Source organism: Myotis brandtii, unplaced genomic scaffold (genome assembly GCF_000412655.1).
Source record: "Myotis brandtii unplaced genomic scaffold, ASM41265v1 scaffold471, whole genome shotgun sequence".
In the NCBI taxonomy this organism is placed as follows: domain Eukaryota; kingdom Metazoa; phylum Chordata; class Mammalia; order Chiroptera; family Vespertilionidae; genus Myotis; species Myotis brandtii.
Window position 1 is genome coordinate 1,122,579 of NW_005367989.1, and position 20,259 is coordinate 1,142,837.

Genomic DNA, 20,259 nt, shown 5'->3' on the forward strand with positions numbered 1-20,259 from the left:
TCACCCCCTAACCACTCCCCTGCCAGCCTGATCAACGCCTAACTACTCCCTTGCCAGCCCGATTGCCCCTAACTGCCCTTCCCTGCTGGCCTGGGCACCCCTAACTGCCCTCCCCAGCCGGCCTGATTGCCCACAACTGTCCTCCCCTGCTGGCCATCTTGTGGTGGCCATCTTGTGTCCACATGGGGGTGACGATCTTGTATGTTGGATTGATGGTCAATTTGCATATTACCTCTTTATTATATAGGATAGGTACTTACTCATTATGTATTCAATGACCAGAAGACCTATTAAGCATATTAGAGATTTTCACACATGACTTAATGAAGTCTCCACCCTTCATTATGCACTAGAAGTTCCTCTTCTCTTTCATTGCTTCCACTTGCTCCATCTACCTGCTCCATCCCTATTGCCACCAGCAGAGTCCAAAACACCATAATGTTTTGCCTAAACCATTTGCCACACATTGGATTACAATCCCCCCTTCACTGCTTCAAGGGTTTCTCAGTAGTCTTGCATAACATCCAAAGATCAGAAAGGCTTCTAAGATGGAACCCTTGTTTATCGCATCAGTCTCATCCATTTTTCTCCTCCTCCTCACTTTTCTCTGACTTTTAGTTCCCCAAACATGCTACATTGCTTTTCATATAAAGGCCACTGCACACACCATCCTCTCTGCCTGGTGTCCCCTTCCGATGGCTCTTCACAAGGCGGAGTTCTCATCTTTCGTGTCTCTCCTCTCAGAGCCTTACTTGAGCATGCTTTATAATCAGCTTCCCCTGAGCAGTTTATCACTGCACCCAGTTTAGGCCCTTGTTGAAAATAAATAGTTTTGGCATCTATATTTGTTTGTTGTTTACATCATCTCCTCCCATGCTCTAAGTTCTACCAGGAGAAGGACTCTGCTTTATTTATCATCACACCCAGTGCCTGTCACTGGGCTCTGCACACAGTACGATAGCCCTTCTTAACCATGAGGAATACGTTCCAATACTCCTAGTGGATGCCAGAACCCTGGAGAGTACTGAACTCTAATCAACTTCTTATCTCTGGGGAAATATGGTAGCAGCTTCTTCATCGGCAAACACAACCTCTCTGGTCATTTTTATATTTTCAATCCAAACCTGTTTATGAGTCTATCTAACCATCCCTTCCTTGTGAATGGCTTGGTATCATTCATTTTAGTGGATCCCTTGTTGAAGTCTTCATGTAGGTTCCATGCTCTCTGGGGTAGCACAGTGCTGTCAATCAGAACATGTTTTTCTGCTCATGTCTTCCACTCACAAATGTAATGCCTTTTCTACCTAACTAAGCACTTATCGTGAATTGTGTCCATAACTTTTCTGTTTGAAGAGTGACAGCAAAACTGGGAAGGAATCTTTTCTCCTTCGCAATTTTGTGAATAAAAGATTTGTTCTTACCATAAATCCTAGCAACCTCAGTATAGATTTTTTTTCTTTACTCATTAAGTCAAGAACTTCAACTTTTCACTTAAAGGAAGTACTTTGTGCCTTTTCTTTGCCGTGTCCAAATTGCCAGCATCACTATTTTTGCACACTGGGGACATTATTAAGTAAAAGAAGGGTTACTTGAACACAAGCACTGTGATACTGTGACAGTCAACCTGATAACTGAGACAGCTACTAAGTGACTAATGGGCGGGTAGCGTATCCAGCTTGGATACACTGGACAAAGGGGTGATTCATGTCCAGCCTGGACAGAGTGGGGCAGAGTGAGATTTCTTCAGGCTATTCAGCACAGCATGCAGTTTAAAACTTATGAGTTGTTTATTTCTGGGAATATTCATTCAGTATTTTTGGACTGTGGTTGACAGCAGGTAAATGAAACCTAGGAAAGTGCAGCCGCATGAGTCTATCTAACCATCCCTTCCTTGTGAATGGTTTGGTATCATTCATTTCAGTGGATCCCTTGTTGAAGTCTTCATGTAGGTTCCATGCACCCTGGTGCTGTCAATCAGAACATGTTTTCTGCTCATGTCTTCCACTCACAAATGTAATGCCCTTTCTACCTAACTAAGCACTTATCGCGAATTGTGTCCATAACTTTTTTGTTTGAAGAGTGACAGCAAAACTGGGAAGAAATCTTTTCTCCTTCGCAATTTTGTGAATAAAAGATTTGTTCTTACCATAAATCCTAGCAACCTCAGTATAGATTTTTTTTCTTTACTCATTAAGTCAAGAACTTCAACTTTTCACTTAAAGGAAGTACTTTGTGCCTTTTCTTTGCCGTGTCCAAATTGCCAGCATCACTATTTTTGCACACTGGGGACATTATTAAGTAAAAGAAGGGTTACTTGAACACAAGCACTGTGATACTGTGACAGTCAACCTGATAACTGAGACAGCTACTAAGTGACTAATGGGCGGGTAGCGTATCCAGCTTGGATACACTGGACAAAGGGGTGATTCATGTCCAGCCTGGACAGAGTGGGGCAGAGTGAGATTTCTTCAGGCTATTCAGCACAGCATGCAGTTTAAAACTTATGAGTTGTTTATTTCTGGGAATATTCATTCAGTATTTTTGGACTGTGGTTGACAGCAGGTAAATGAAACCTAGGAAAGTGCAGCCGCAGATAAGGGAACTATGGTACAGACTGAACAAACATTTGTTGAAGGGAGAATGAACAGCCTGACTCTGCAGAGCAAGCAGGGCACTGCATCCCCTACTGTACACTCTTCTGCTTGCTGAAGGAGTTCATTTCCCCTCTCCTCAATGCTACCTCCTCATCCCAAACCGACTTGACAGGTTTCCACTAAAGGAGTAGACTACACCTGCACTGAGATCAGAATTCAGGAGAATTAGGACAAGACTGAGTATAAATCTGCGGAGCTTCAGGAGTAGAGAACAACATATGGCTCCGGATGGGCAGAAGGGCGAGATCAAGAACAGGAAAAAGCAGATGGACTGCAGTATTCACAGAGCCTCTACCAGGCTTATGAGAGGAATAACTGAATTCACGAAGGGGGTCTGTCTGAGATAGTGACAGTTGCCCAATCTTCTATTTTATCCATGAAACTTCTTCCATCCACTAATACTGTAAGACATAGAGATCTGGCAATAGTACTCACATCTTGAAAATCACTTCTGGTATGCAGAGCTTAAAGATTTAGTGACATAGTGACAAGGGTTTCTGTCCAACTGTTTACAATTTCAAAAAACACTTTTGCCTGGCCGGTGTGATTCAGTGGTTGAGTGTCAACCTATGAACCAGGAGGTCAGAGTTTGATTCCCAGTTAGGGCACATGCCCAGCTTGTGGGCTCTATACCCAGTAGAGGGTGTGCAGGCAGTAGCCAATCAATGATTCTCTCTCATCATTGATGTTTGTATCTCTCTCTTCTTATCCTTTCCTTTCTGAAATCAATAAAAATATACTGACCTGGGAGGGGGGGAAAGGCTGGGATGAGGGGGGAAAAGGGGGGAAAATAGGAGATAGCTGTAATACTATCAACAATAAAAAATATATTAAATATATATACACATATATATTAAAACATTTAATTTTACCTAGTATAAGATATAATTTTGATGTTAAATATGTAATTTTAAATGAGAAACCATAGTTTCAAGCATAAAGATATATGTGTATTTCCCATACTGCTGTGGGAAAAGTAAAGATATTAATATAGATTTTTCTCAGTTATATTTCTGGTTCTCAAGATTGACTATTTTAAAATTAGCTTAATAAGCTACCACATTTACATGATTAAATTCATTCTTCTCCCATACATATTGGTCATGAGAAGTCCCTGTATCATAAAACTAAATTTGTACAAAAATTGATGCCCCTGAAAAAGGCCACACCCTTGAATCCTGAAAAACTATGCCTATTGAGAGAAAAATGTGGATGCAGCCTCCCTGTCAATTCAGGGCTGACTCATCTGAGGCTGTGAAGAAGTGAAGAGTTATGTCAAAAGCCTCAACACAGATGATACTCAATGATCCAGTCCAGGATGTGAATTACCATGGCACAGAAAGATCATTTCTAGAAAAGAGGAAGTAGAGGGGTCAGGAACAGAATGCCAAAATAAAATCCTGAAACTAAATAATTTGATTTTTTACTTAGAATCATTTTTTTTGTTAAATAAATAAAAGTGATCAGTAATTAAAAGACATATAAACATCTGAATAACAAAAGAAAATAAGTAAACATAAATACCATATCAAAACCAGTTTGCCAATTTTTCTAAAGGTAATCAGAGAAACCCAAACCACAGAATCTTAACAGTATATATAACTTGTGTCTACAAGATCTTTTATTTTATTATTTTGTTGTTTTTTATGAATGGTTATGGGGTTTCCTTTTTTTTAATTCTTTAATGTTGAAAGTATTACATATGTCTCCTTTTTCCCTCATTGACCTCTCCCAGCCCGGTCCCGCCTCTCAGCACAGGCCCTCACCCTCCTACTGTCTATGCCCATTGGTTATACTTATATGCATGCATACAAGTATTTTTTTGTTTTCGTTTTTTTAAAATATATTTTATTGATTTTTTACAGAGAGGAAAGGAAAGGGATAGAGAGTTAGAAAAATCGATGAGAGAGAAACATCGATCAGCTGCCTCCTGCACACCTCCTACCAGGGATGTGCCCGCAACCAAGGTATATGCCCCTGACCGGAATCGAACCTGGGACCTTTCAGTCCGCAGGCTGACGCTCTATCCACTGAGCCAAACCGGTTAGGGCCATACAAGTGTTTTGGTTGATCTCTTACCTCCCTCCAGCCTCCCCTGCCTTCCCTCTGAGGTTTCATGGTCTGTTCGATGTTTCTATGTCTCTAGATCTATCTTTGTCCATCAGTTTATGTTGTTCATTATATTCCACCAATGAGTGAGATCATGTGATACTTATCTTTCTCCGACTGGCTTATTTAGCTTAGCATAATGCTCTCCATGTCCAGATACCTTTTTTCTGATTGTCTCTTCACAATGACCCCAAGATATCAGGTTATACTGATAATTTTTTATTTAATGATAAAATTGGTCATACTTGCAAATGCAAAGCCACACACACACAGTTTATTATCTAGGAATTAGAAACAAAAGGTGTCAATAACCCCAAATCATGAATGTTTCAAGAGTTATATCAAACTCACTTTGAATACAAGTTTTTCTGAAGATTTGAGAATTTCATATGATACATTCACCCACACATACATACACATTCACATAGAACTGTTATAAATGTTTAAACAAAACAGAATGTAAATAATCAAGAAACATCCCACAGCTGAGCCAGTGTTGCTCAGTGGTTGAGCATTGACCTATGAATCAGGAGGTCACAGTTCGATTCCTGATTGCGACACAAGCCCAGGTTCTGGGCTCGATCCTTGGTGGGGGGCTATGCAGAAGGCAGCTGCAGCTGATCAATGATTCTTTCTCATAATTGATGTTTCTATCTCCCTCTCCCTGCCTCTCAGAAATTAAAAAAAAAAAAGTTCCACAAAGAGAAGCTAATGGGTCCACTGATAAACTTTACCAAATATTTGAAGAAAAAATTGTAGTAACATTTCACAAACTCTTCTTACATAGAATACAATAGACCAATATCTCTTATTAACATATACACAAAAATCATCAAAAATACTAGCAATAGATAAAATGGATAACAAGTAGGATATATCCCAGATATGCAAGGTTGATCCAAGGTATGAAAATCAAAGTAGTATACCATATTAATAGACTAAAGGACAAAAAACACACTATTATCTCAATAGATACAGAAATAGCACTTAAGAAAATTCAATACCTTTTCATGATATGAATACTCAACTACAAATGGAAGGAAACTTCCTAAACCTAACAAAGTACATCTGCTAAAACCACACAACTGATATCATATTTAATAAGGAAAGACTGAGAACTTTCCCTCTACAATCAAGAGCAAGACACATATATCTGCTCTCACTAATTTTTGACAACTGGATATCCACATGCAAAAAAACAAAACTGAACCCCTATCTCACACCATACACAAAAAGTAACTCAACATGGATCAAAGACCTACATGTGAGATCGAAAACTATAGAACCCTTAGAAGAAAACGTAGGGGTAAATCCTTAAGACCTTGGATTTGACAATAATTTCTCAGATATGACACCAAAACAAAAGTAACCAAAGGAAAAATAAGTCAATTGAACTTCATCAAAATTAAAAACTTGTCCTTTAAGGTACTATCAAGAAAATAAATGGGGAAAAATATTTGCAAATCATTTATCTGACAAGAATAGTATTCATTATATACAAAGAATTCACACAACTCAACAATAAAATAACAAATAACCCAATTAAAAATGAACAAAAGATTTTGACCAATACTTCTCTAAAGGAGCAATGCAAATAGCCAATGAGCACATGAAAAGATGCTCAACATCATTATTCAGTAAGGGCATACAAATCAAAACCACAATAAGATAACCATTCATACACTTCATACCCACAATGATGGCTATAACAAAAAAGACCAACAATAACAAATGTTGTCAAGGATGCAGAGAAATTTGTATACTCTTACATTGCTGATAGGAATTTTAAATGGTACAGCTGATTTGAATTACAGTTTGACAGGTCCTAAAATATGTAAACATATGACCCAGTGGTCATAGTTACCATATAACCCAGTAATTCCATTCCTAGGTTTATACTCAAGAGAACTAAGAACGTATATCCACTCAAACACTTGTACATAAGTGTTAAAAGCAGATTATATATAATAGTATAAAACTGGAAAACAGACCAAATGTTCATTAACTGATGAGTGGATAAACAAAAGACTGGCATATACATACAATGGAATATTATTTGACAATAAAAGTATGAGATACTGATTCATTCTGTAACATAGATGAATCTTAAAAATATTATTCTAAATGATAAAATCACTTCTTGGTCTTTTGTCTAAGGTCAGATGAATTCTAAATTATAAAAATCAGATATTGTTCTAGCTGCTTTGGCTCAGTGGATAGAGTGTCAGCCTGTGGACCCAAGGGTCCGGGATTCCATACCAGTCAAGGTCACATACCTTAGTTGCAGGCTCCTCCCCAGCCTGGCCCTGGTCAGGGCACCTTCAGGAGACAACCAATCGATCAGTTTCTCTCACATTGCTGTTTCTTTCTGTCTTTCCCTCTCTCTTCCACTCTCTTTAAAGATCAATGAAAAAAATATCCTATGGTGAGGATTAAAAAAACAAACAACAAAAAAAAACAACAAAAACAATCAAGCAAAACAACAACAAAAAACAGTCACATATTATGAGATTGATTCCATTTATATTAAATGTTCAGAGTAGGAAAATCCATAGAGACAGAAAGTAGATTAGTAGTTGCTAAGAGTTGGATTTTGAGGGAGAAATAGGGAAATGAGTGCAAATGGATATTAAGTTTCCTTTAGAGGGTGATCAAAATGTTCTGAAATTACATAGAGGTGACGGTTGCACAAGTTTGTGAAAAACACTAAATTGTACGTTTTGAAAAGGTGAATTGTATGTAGAGTATGTGAAGTATATCTTAACTTTAAATATATGTTTTTATTGATTTTTTTATAGAGAGAGGAAGGGAGAAGGAAAGATAGAAACATCCATGAGAAACACTAACATGGATTGGCTACCTCCCGCATGGCTCCTGCTGGGGATTGAGCCCATGTCCCCTGACTGGGAATGGAACCAGTGACCTCTTGGTGCATGGGTCAATGCTCAACCACTGGGCCACACTGGCCAGGCTATATCTTAACTTTAAAAAGCAGGCCATCACCAACACAAAACAAAGCAAAACAAAAAAGACTGAACTGAACTCTGATTTATGTATCTTTCTGAATTCAATTTACTTCTAACTAGAGGCCCGGTGCATGGATTCATGCACTGGTGGAGTCCCTCGGTGTAGCCTGTGGGGATCAGGCCGAAACCGGCAGTCCAATGCTGCCTGTAGCTCCTGCCTACCACTCCTGCTCATCCCGGCCCGACTGCGCCTGCCGCTGCCACTGCTCTGTAGGCTCACTGCCACTCCGCTGCAGTCTCCAAGAACCTGCATCTGGCCCCCATGAGTCAGCTAAGCAGCACTCCCACTGTGGGAGCACACTGACCACCAGGGGGCAGCTGATCAACGGGAGCCAGATGCCAGGCTCATGGCTGGCTAGCGAGGCTGCAGCGGCATGAGCCTCTCCCGCCTCCGGGGCAGCACTACCAAGCAGTAGCGGCAGGCGCAGCGGGGCCAGGATGAGCAGGAGCGGTGTGGCGCCTGGCCAGGGCTCGGGCTCCTCCCTGGGCCACCTGCTGCTTCTTGCACTACTACATCCCTTGGGGAATGTCAGACTGCCAGTTTCAGCTCCATCCCTGCAAGTGATTGGGCCGAAACCGGCAGTCCGACATCCCCCAAGGGATCCCAGATTGTGAAAGGGCGCAGGCGAGGCTGAGGGACCCCACTGGTGCACAAATCCATGCACCGGGCCTCTAGTATATAGATAATGTCACCTTCCACAGTAATATAAACATTATTTGTAAAAGAATAGTTTTTCCTTGGTTATATATTCTTTTTCTGGGTTTTTACTTTTATATGCCAACTTTACCAGTTCTGATGTCACCCACCATTCCAGTTTTCCACAACTAAGGTAGGTTCCGAGGACATGGGACTGTCAGTACTAAAACACAGAAAGTTCCAGGAAAACTGAGACACTTTTGTTCTTGCATGGTCTTGCATAATTTACTTAATTCCTCTGCTCTTTGTTTAAGTACTGGTGAGACCCTCTATAGAGTCTTTTACATTATTTCCTTTAACTCTCTATATCTTCCTATGCTATTTCATTTGTCTTAACGGTTTTTACTGCTCACAAATAAAGTAAATTGCTCACAAACTAGTATATCTCATCTAAGTGTCTCCTGAGGTTAAACTATGAATAGCCAACTATCTTCTGGGTATTTTGATTGGCCGCTAATACACAAGTCTAATGCTAAATCAGAACTTGTTTGTTTTTTTAATTGGGTGACACTGGTTAACAAAATTATACAGGTTTCAGGTGCATAATTCTACAACACATCATCTGTATACCCTATTGTGTGTTCACAACCCCAAGTTGAGTCTCTTTCCATCACCATTTATCACCCCTATGCCTTCCTCCACCTCCCTCCATCCTCCCACCCACAACAATCACCACACTGTTGTCTGTGTCCATGAGTTTTTTCTCCTTTTTTTTCTTTTTAGTTCAATCCCTTCACTCCCATCTGTACCGCCCCCCCCAACTGTCAGTCTGCTTTCTACCTATGAGTCTGTCTCTATTTTGCTTGTTAGTTCATTAGATTCCACATATGAGTAAAATCATATGGTATTTGTCTTTCTCTGACTGGCTTATATCACTTAGCATAATGCTAGTATATAAATTAATTATCTTTTAATTTTATCACATCCACTTAATCTCTTGAGCTAAAGTGAGTTATTTCTTCTCCTCTTTGCTTTATTATCACATCTAATAAACCACTGTACTCTAATTATACTACCTGCGAAACTTTCTCAAATCCACTCTACCTCCTACCTCTCCTACTTATTCCCACGAACATCCGTGACTGATGAGTAGACAAGTGTTTCTCAGGCTTTAAATAAGTCCATGGTGACTTTGAAAAACACAAAAAAAACCCATCATGTTATGTCAAATTTCAAAATACAGTATTAAAAGTAAAGTCATGTGTTACTCATTTTCTCCCAATTCCACAGAGTCCTATTCTTCAGAGATTCTGATGCAGTACCTTCTACTTCCAGTCTTCTTTCTTCCTCTCTCTCTTTCACACACTCCACCTACACTCACCCCCAAACACACATGGACTCCCATTCCACACACAACCACATACACACAGACACACACACACAGGCAGACACACTCATATGCTCCAGCCTTGAGTACACACTTTACATTACACCAGCACAACCTGATATTTTGGGCCTCAGGGCAACTGTTTTCTCCTTCTGGAACCCTGTATCCCAAACCTGCCTACTTCCTGAACTATTCATCCTTCAAATTTCATATTAACTATTGAAGGGTCTATGAATACTTCCCTGACCACACCAACCTCAAACAGAATAAACCGTTTTCTCTTTTTTTAACATACTTCTATGGTTGCACTTATCATATAGCATTATAATTTATTTGATTACATAACTGTTGTCCTCAATTTGAGAGGGAATTCTTAAGATGGGAATTCTATCTTATTTATCTATGCATAGTATACCTGAGAAATACCAGGCATAAGACTTAATTTGTTCAACTCCACTAATATTTTTTTATATATTTATTACTTTAAGTGATGACAACGTATGCAGCATGTTTAAAATATGACTGAATGACATTTTAATAATAACTAAAAAATAATCTTTGGATGTATTAAATACAGTCATCAAAAATATAAATTATATTGACATGTTTTTCCATCAATCTAGACTTGCAAAATAGAATGTACCAAGTAACACAAATACAGTCCCCCTACTTCCTGTCTACTTACCAGTCTCTCTTTCCCTACTCAGTCAATTGTTTTTGAAAAAGGCATGTGCAATCCCAGTCTACTTTTCCTAACTTATCATTTCCTCCTCACACCCACAGAAATAGAGTATTTCCACCCACTTATACAGAAGTAGGTTTGCAGTTGTGAGTATGTGAAACACAGAGTTTATTCTTGTATTATTATTAATTAATTATTATATTCTTTATGTGTGTTATACCTGTAAACCTAGTTTTGCTCACCCCTGTATATTAAAACTGCTATGATAAATGCCCCCCTTGATTTCTATTTGGCCAAACCCAAAAGACATTTTTAATCTCTCAAGTTGTTGACTAATTTTCTGCTTCACTTGATACTATTGGGGTTTTCCCCTTGTATTCCTCTGCTACCTCAGCTCTGGTTGTCCAAGAACCAGAGTTTAAGTTTTAGTTCTCATTTGAGTTGGGGGGTCCTCTTCCTTTACCCATCCTTAAGCATTATTTTTAGCTAGGACTCTCTCTGGTATTTATTTTTTCTAATTATGTATCCATTGGTGACACAATCTACTTTCCCAGTTAACTGAGTGCTTCAGTTTTATATCCCCAACTACTTCTAGGAAGTATACCCTTGGATAAAGCACAGGTACCACAACATCATCATATCAAAATCTGAACTACTCACCACTCACCCACCCCTGGGCCTGGTTTGATTCTTTTATTCTCTCTGGTAATGATACTTAATCACCCAAACCAATGATATGATAATCCCCCAAACATTTTGTTTAAAACCCATATGGAGCTGACAATCACCCACTGCCCTTTTACCTTCTCACTCATCTCTTGAAATGCTTGCTTCTCACACTCTCTGCTACTCCTCTAGGCCAAGACCTTATCATATTTCTCTGGACTATTACAACAGTCTATTAACTGATTTGTTTATCTCTAGTTTTTCCCACATCACATTCATATGCCATTTTCCCCACCTCTGTCAAAGTAATACATATTTTACATATAAATAGAATAAATATCTGACTAAGCCACTCTCCTAATTAAAACCCATTGCCAAAACCTTGTAAATAAATATAGTATTTATTTATATTTTGACCCAGTTATCATATACAGAGATCTAAATTTATCATACCAATACCAATCTGAAATGCATTTTTATTTCCTCATCTATTCCATTAAAAATAAACAAAAAACTAGCCTCTACTGATTTTCAGACTCACTAAAAGATTATGACTTATATATTTAAAAACACTGATCTACAAGCTTGAGCCCATGCTTAATCACCTCTACACTCAATTTATTGTTGTCCTTTCCTATCAACCTAGAAAGGCACATATGTGACACACACCACTGTCTAAAGAGAATCAGTAGAAATAAGGAATGAGCTGCAAATTTTTAATTCTTCAAGTCACCTAAAGAGAGGTGTACTATTTTACTTAGAAAAGTATAGAGCGAGCAAAGGGATTGTAGAAAAGAGAACCCAAAGAAACTATTTACGCTCAGCAACTATACTCAGAGGGGCCACCAGGAAAGTTTCACTAAGTACAAGGTAAGTTACAATGGATTTCCACAACTATAAATCTATGGAAAATAAAATCAAAATAAGGAAAAAAATCTAAAATATTGTTGGGAGGGATATCAAATGGTTTTTGAATGAGTGGGACCAATTTAAATGAAACCTCAATAAGTGGAAAATATTTTTAAATAAATGTGAATTCCTCAAAATGCTTTCCCAGAAATTGCTTGATTCCTAATATAAGAAAAATATTTTCTGCAACCTGGAGCATAAGGTAGAAAGTGAGGATCATAAGTTTTCCATCATCAGGAAAATGGCTTTACAGTAAGAACATTTATAGAAGAAAAAATGGCAACATGATTAAGAGTACTTCAAGCTTTGTATTTTTTTCCAATGTGATCATAAGTCATTTTTACTAGGATCAAATCAAAATTATTTCGATTCCTTAAAAAGTACTGGTTAAATGTAGAATGATATTCAAGTACACTTTTTGAGATAAAATCTATAACCCACCAATGAAGCCTCTTGAAATTTATTTAACAAAATGTTATATCCTAAAGTATAAATAATTTTAAACTATTTGTGACTATATGTAATATACAAAAAATAAGCATTTACACCTTTATTTAATTTAGGTCTTTGCTAATGTTAATAAAAATTTGTTGTCATAGCAAAAGTATTACAAAAATTTACCTCCCATTGTTTTTTGTGGGTTTTTTTTTTTTTTTTTTTTTTACAATTTTATCACTTTATTTTGGTCTTGCTTCGAAGAACTTTCAGATAGCTAAAAAATCTACTTAAAAGTAACTCTTAAGACACATTTCTTCAAAAGCTTTTGCTAAAAACCTTGGAAGGAGGCATTTCCCTAGTTATAACTACTTGGTTATGATAATAATTATGTCGAGTATTGCTACTGCTGAGACATTTTAAGGGCGGGTTTAATTTTTTCTACCAGGAGCATAATTCTTCTCAAAAGACTGAATACATCATGCTAATCTGCAGAATTTTAAAGCTCTTTACATTTGATCACATCAAAATCTGCATTCATAACCCAGTTTACTTATTTGGCTTCTTCTCTACTTCCTTCTTCAGTTGGTCACTTAACTCTTCAGTAGTATCTACACTTGATGTTGCAATTATAAAGATAAAACTAGTTGGGCAATCCACTCTTTCAGATTGCCCATTACCTTTAAACAACTGGTGTGAAGGTGGCTAATGGACTGCCTATGCATTTCCCTTTTTCACGCGTGCCACCCCATCTGTCCCCTGCCTCCGACTTTCCCAGAGTTCTAGTTTCTAGTCCACATGCATTCCACATCCAAAAGGTATAGAATTTCTGCCACCCTAGAGCTCCCAGAATGTGTCTGTTTTCTCAAGTTTTATGCTTCTAATGTGGCATTAGAAACGTCACTTAACAAAGATACTTAATACAGAGTTCATGTTTGCAGATAAATTTATCTAACTCAATAGTAGCCTTTTTATTACACATACAACAGAGTAGCCAGAATATCTATGCCCACATGCAGTGTGAATTAATAAATCCTGTAACCAGAGGTCTGTGTAAGAGAGGACATTTTCAGTCAATAAAACCAATGCCATACTCACGGTGAAGGTTGGTGGGGCTGGTTTTCAGCATTTCTTGGTGTTTTGCAGGCAGCAGGCTTCGCCATGTCCCTGACAACACACCTGGGGCGCATGATAGACAGCACAACGCACTATTAATTATAAAAAGGGTAGAACAAATCTGGAAATTAAACACGGTACTAAAAACACAGTCTAGGGGGAAATCTTTGCAAGCCCCTTAAATAACCTGAGGCCCTGGAAAAGCCCTTAGTGCTGGAAATCTTTGACTCCAAGAGCTCAATTATACCCAAATAAAATATGTGCTAGCCTCTGTATTTGACTTTCCTTTTAGCACCAATAAAATGATGGTCAGCAGCTCTCCCCATAGAAGAGAGGCCACTGAAAGCTATGGCCTCACCATATGATGACATCTGAAAGCTTTAAAAATAGGAACAGCTGTTGTGTTGATATGTTAAACGATGAGCAGGATTTTCTGTAGCTTTGGCTATTTTACTAAGACTCCTGTCTCATACCATTCATCACAACACAGGTCTTTCCTCTTAATGCAGAAAGAGACCTGAGAGGCCTCTAGACAGCCTCATGTTCAAAATCCCATTCAAACTAAGGAAAGAGTTAGAAGAAAATATTCATATATACAGTATGAGTGTGCCTATGTGTGTAAAATAAATAGAGAAGATATACGCACAATGTGAGAAAGTAGTACAAGGTCTTTGTGGCTTAAGTCCTCCATCACAGGATAAATAAATGCAGAGGGTAGACGATGTAACAGAGCTGCAAAGGGCAGCAGGAGACACACTCTCACCCTCATGTCAAGAGGGCTTACAGACCATCAGAGAGATTCCCTGGCAGAAACCAGAAAACACCCCATCTGAGGCTGTACCTAGACAGCTCAAATATTCTCCTCACCTCAAAAGCTTAAAAACGAACATTGCTTTATATAGGGAAGCCTTGGTTATAAAGCTGAGACCCCCACATCTTACACTTTGCTAAGGGACCCAGGATTCTCAAACATAAATCTGATTTTTAAACTTCCATGGAGTTTTCTTGGAGGTTTGACTACACTACTTATACTTAAGGCCAGTCGTGTTATTCCAGAGGTGGATTCTTGGTGCGGTAGTGGCAGATCAACTTTTCCCAGAGCTAAAAGCTGCATGGCTAAATTCTCCACTTCTGAAAGAATGATACAGGGACACAGGGACACAACGCACAGAAACGTGCACACATACACACTGCTCATTCCAAACAAGGTCAAGTAAGCCTTAAAAACTGGTATGTAACAATGTGACAAAAAAAAACCAAAAACAGTGCCATTTCAAAGCCTCAACACATGTCCCTTCTGGGGCAATGTAAAAAAAAGTGACTTCTCAAGTGCTAATGCTAAACTCTTAAGGGAATGGTCAATCCCTCAGGAACCACAAGGACTTCAGTTTCATTCCAGGTTCATGGGAAGAGATGGCCACCCAGGCTGCAGGGTTAAGAGAGCATGTAAGGTAGCAGTTGTTAGGGAGAAGTAATATCCTAGAATTTCTGAACTCTGCAATTTTAAATCTAACTTATACAGAGTACAATGCCCAGGAAGTTAAATTTCATAGCACTGGAAAATCTTTAGCAATTCTCACCCAACTAAAAATAGCACATACAGCATGTTTAATCTACATGTACTGGTTTGTGAAAATATCGGAAATATCACCCACTTTAGAAAAAAATTTCAAGAACTATATCTGAGAAACCATATGCAACCTTCTTAGTTCATTTCTTTTTTTTTCCTCTCCTAAAGTATCAGGTATTTAATAACAAAGCTTTGAAATAAATCTGCTATTTAATTAGTTTTCCTTAAATATGCTCTTAAGTGAATTTTTTTAAAAGCAGGACAACATATATTTTTCATACTAACATATATCCTGACCACAAAACTATGAAATAGCCAACTACTGAATCTGAGTTTTTAGGGGGAATCTGAGTTTTCCAAGTTGCCAATTATTCAACCAATTTAAGGGGGCTCTAAACTATGCTAATATATATTCTAATATATATTCCGACATTTTCTAATTTGAGTTATTTTAGCTGAAATCTTTCACGATATGAGAAAGCCCTATACTCAGATAGATACAAAGACACATAAAGAGACATAATATACTCATAAGGTGTTTGTTAGCCTGAGTAGATGAACACATCTCTAAAATGAAAATTGATTGTTGTGTCTGGCATATCACAGTTTGGAGGGATAAAATGTAATAGTTTTGACAGTTCTAATGTATAGAAATTGTTTAGCCCCAGCACTTTCAAGTATCTCCCGTGCATTAAAGTTATTATAATAAGATAGACCCTACATACTCTAAGAAACACAACTATGATATTTCAGTAAGTGTGGACATTAGGGATCTTTCTCTACATATGATTTATTCATTCTGCCAGACAGAAGGAGGCCACAAATAATGCCACAATGCTGACTTCCCAGACTAGGAGTTCAAGGATGTTAACCTCTTACTCTTTACAAAGACTTTAATTACTCAGGGATTTATCAGACATGGACTCTTACCAGTCTTCAAACTGCATGTGAACATTCCCTCATCACTCAAGCATCAAGGAAGATTTATGCAAATGAGACATTCAGCTACCACCTCAGGGGAAGGCTCCAGTCTCCGCCCTCAGCGCTGCAGGGTTTTATGAATGACTGCAATCAATGCAATGAATGGCTGCCAACTACCCACTCAGTCACTTTTACTCTTCCGTGCACTTACACACAGGAGAAACAAGTATTGCACGAGCCTGCCAATGAGGCTATAGTAAGGCTTTCATCTCACCAAACAGGAACTAAGTGTGCTTCCAGATACAGTATGTAAATTAAAAATCCTAAAGCCCTCCCAAAAATTACAATTTGCATAATTACTTTCTTTCTTTTGACTTTCCATTTTGGTGCCTGCAATCACTAGCACCCCCACCAGCAAAAATGTAAAAAATAAAAAATCCCACTAATTTATGAAACCTTATCTCAACTTGAACTTTATCAAAATTGTTTTATCTTTCATGATTAATGCCAGGAAACTAGTTTCTGTGCACTAAAGTTGCCAAATAGATTGTGACAGGTTTACATTTCTGTTCTCAATCCTTTGGTTTTAGAATTTTACCGAATTTCTCCTATCATCAATGGAGACAACAATTACATCCTATTAGTGCTAAGAGAAAAGCTTACTCCCCAAATGTTATTGTGCTAGTCTGCATTTGTCATAAGAGGCAGCTAAAGCAACATAAGGTTAACAGAATGAAACATTCTTTTAAATACACAATCTTCTGATTGTTGCCCACTGATTAAAAATACATAGAAAAAAGAAAATACTTAGACAAGAAGAGAGCTCATGGGCGTTAGAGCCGGCCACTTCTAAATCTCCACATGTCATTAGCCAAAAGTACCTATACATGCAAAAGTCCTATCTCCACTTCATTTCCCACATAACTCCAGACATCTAACAGCCTCCTCAATATTTTCACTTGAATTTCTAATGGGCTTCTCAAAATCAGTATTTCCAAAATGGAATTCTTCATCTTTCCCACACACCCCTAACCCTTCCCCCACCCCCAAATCTTCCAGCAGTCATCTCCATCTTGGCTAAACTGAAAATACATTTCTCTATCTGTTCAGGCTAAAACCTTTAGACTTGGCTCCTCTTTTCTTTCACACCTGTGTCTGTCCAATACACCAGATTGGTTCTACTTTCAAACCATGCACCAAATCTGACCATTCCTCATCTCCACTATCACCATGCTGTTCTGAGCCAATATCACCTTTTACTTGGATCTCCACAACAGATTTTAACTGGTAGCCGGACATTTACTTTTGTCCTTCTCCAGGAGTTGGAGAAGGACAAAAGTAAATGTCCTTCAACACATCAGCCAAACTGACTCTTGAAAGAGAAATCAGACCATGACTTCAAAATCTTGCACTGGCTTCCCTCCCTGCTTCCCCTCTGTTCCCAATACACCAGCCTCCATGCTGGTCTTTCTCAGACATTCCAGGTGCGATCTTATGTGGGGGCCTTTGCACCAATCCTTCTTTCTGGTGGAATGCTCTTCCCTGATTTGTATGACAAACCAGGTTTGCCCCTTTCAAGTCTTTGTTCACAGGTCAGTCTTTGATGGTTCCTACTTTGATCATCCTACTTACTACTTACTACTGTTCTCTACTTCCCCCTCACCACCATATCCACACACTTCCAATACCCTTTAGCTTGTTCTGCTACTTACAAAAATGCGCTCCCTCCTGCTGCTGAAATATGAGCTGTTCAAGAGTAACTTCAAGAGCCTAGAACAGTGCCTGACATAATAGTCACTAAATATTTGTTAAATGAGTGAATAAGATAAAAAAGCCAAAAGCTGTAGATTTCAAGCTTGAGTAACTAATTTTACATGCTAAGACTTAATGATTTAGAAAAATTATAGGTAATACCTTTTTGTAAGATTACAGCATATTTTTATAAAATATTTACAAACTATAAATTAATTCATGGCCAATAAGTTTTGTGTAACTCAGCTAAATTTGTTGTGTATTGTTTGACTAAGGTTCTGAACAAGAAAAAAATGTATTTGTCAGCATATGACTACTTTAGTGGAAAACACTTTTTAATGCCAAGTAATTGCTTTGAACCAGTGAGAAATTATTTTAACATCTGTACTGATAGTTTACCAAATAAAATTTTAAAATAATTGTAAATAAAGCAATTTCTAACAGTAAAATCAGAAAAATCAATTTCCTTTTACTTCTGATTTTTCTAAATAGGGTAGGAAAATAAGAACTTCTGTTTATTAACACTTACTTTGTACCAAAATGTACACAGAATATTTCATTTAATGTTCACCATTACCTACAAGGAGATATGATTGTCCCACTTGACAGATGAAGAAACAGTAGATATAAGATATTACATTATCTTTCCAATGATAAATGGCAAATGTTGATATTTTAGGAAGCCAAGATTCATATCAAGGGTCTGTTTGGCATCAAAATAATGTCCTTTCCATCATTACAAAATACCTCCTGCCATTAATACTTGAAAAATGAATTAAAAGTAATAAAAATCAATCATGAAGTTACAGAATCCAGTATCCTCAGATATGTTTCAATACCATTGATTTCATGATATAGGTACATTGTTGAAACTATTCAAAAAATCCCACATAATTCAGTGTTCTCTAAACAATATTCTTATATCATAAGACAGTATTCTCCGAATGTAATAGCAGAACATGTGACCCCCCTGTTAATAGCAGGGTGTCAAGTTGATTAAATTAGAAATATAGAGTGACTGCAAGACCAATAAGAATAACTACAAAATGCAAATGCAAAGCAGGTATGAAATGCAAAGCAGGTCATCTGATATAGAAAAAGAGTTTAAGAAAAAGAATCAACAAAGCTAAAAAGATTTTTAAAATTCATTTGAAAGACAAATATAACACAATTGACACAAATCTCCTCAAATATTTTTCAAAGGAGGTCTTCAAAATTGATCTTCTCATTTTTATTTACAAATACTAAAAGAGAAAAAGCTGAAAAATATTAATTTAAAAATTAGTTTTTAAAAAGTTGCATATTCTTGTCATTTAATGATGAACAAATGAGTATGATTACTATTACTCTTTTTTTAAAATATATTTTTATTGAATTTTTACAGAGAGGAAGGAAGAGGGATAGAGAGTTAGAAACATCGATGTGAGAGAAACATCGATCAGCTGCCTCCTACAAACCCCCTACTGGGGATGTGCCTACAACCAAGGTACATGCCCTTGGCCGGAATCGAACCTGGGACCCTTGAGTCCACAGGCTGACGCTCTATCCACTGAGCCAAACCAGTTAGGGTGTACTATTACTCTTAAGATGAAGATGGGACAGTGAAAATTCTACACCAGGAGAAAGTGGACATTGGTATTTTGAAAAGCCAGATGTGCTAATCACAAATCATCAGGGCCTGCCACACCTCTGATGTGCATTTGGGAACTCTCAAAGACTATATAATACTAATTATTATTTTAAAAATACATTGAGAACAGGAGAAATAGGTTCCTAATTGTAAGAAATGGGAAACCAGCTGGCCATTTTTCCAAAGAATGATAAGGCCTGCTGACCCTCCCCTAAAGAAGCCCAGAGGTTATTCACAAAACCAGGCAAAATAAAGGTGATAACAAGATAAAGATTCACTACAGAGATTAATTGGTGATTTAAAATTATGGAAAAACAAATTTTTTTAGGCTGATAAGAAAGAAAATAATAGGTAAGAAGTCAAGTCCCTGGTCTTCTGGATTATTCAGATCTGCCCTGTTTATCATCCCTTATGTCTCCAGAATGCTAATAGTCTTGGTTCTAAAAGGTCCTAATATTGATTCCAATATCTCAGCAATATGACCAATCGACCTCTTTTTACCCAAGCTACTATTTTCTGTTAACACAATTAGTTTCTTTCTCCATTCACCAATTCTTGAGATATTTTACATATCTATGGATTTATATTTGCTACCCCCACACACTGACCCTTTTATATATATACTAGAGGCCCGGTGCACAAAAATCTGTGCACTCGGGGGGGAGGGCGGGTCCCTCGATCAGGGGGCTCCCCCCTGTCACGCACAGAGCAGGGCCCATCAGGGGGTTGGGGAGCTCCCCCCTGTCACGCACAGAGGCACAGAGC

The 20,259-nt window shown here is 37.9% G+C and overlaps 1 protein-coding gene across 1 annotated transcript in view; it reads right to left on the reverse strand.

The window, feature by feature from the left end:
- Positions 1 to 20,259, reverse strand: part of LOC106727745 (regulating synaptic membrane exocytosis protein 1-like) — a gene marked incomplete at its 3' end in the record, with an annotated part of 236,116 nt that overhangs the window by 139,895 nt on the left and 75,962 nt on the right. Inside the window, exon 2 of the mRNA XM_014547339.1 lies at positions 13,604 to 13,684. Within this exon, the coding sequence (XP_014402825.1) occupies positions 13,604 to 13,684 (81 nt within the window). The remainder of the gene's footprint in view (positions 1 to 13,603; positions 13,685 to 20,259) is intronic.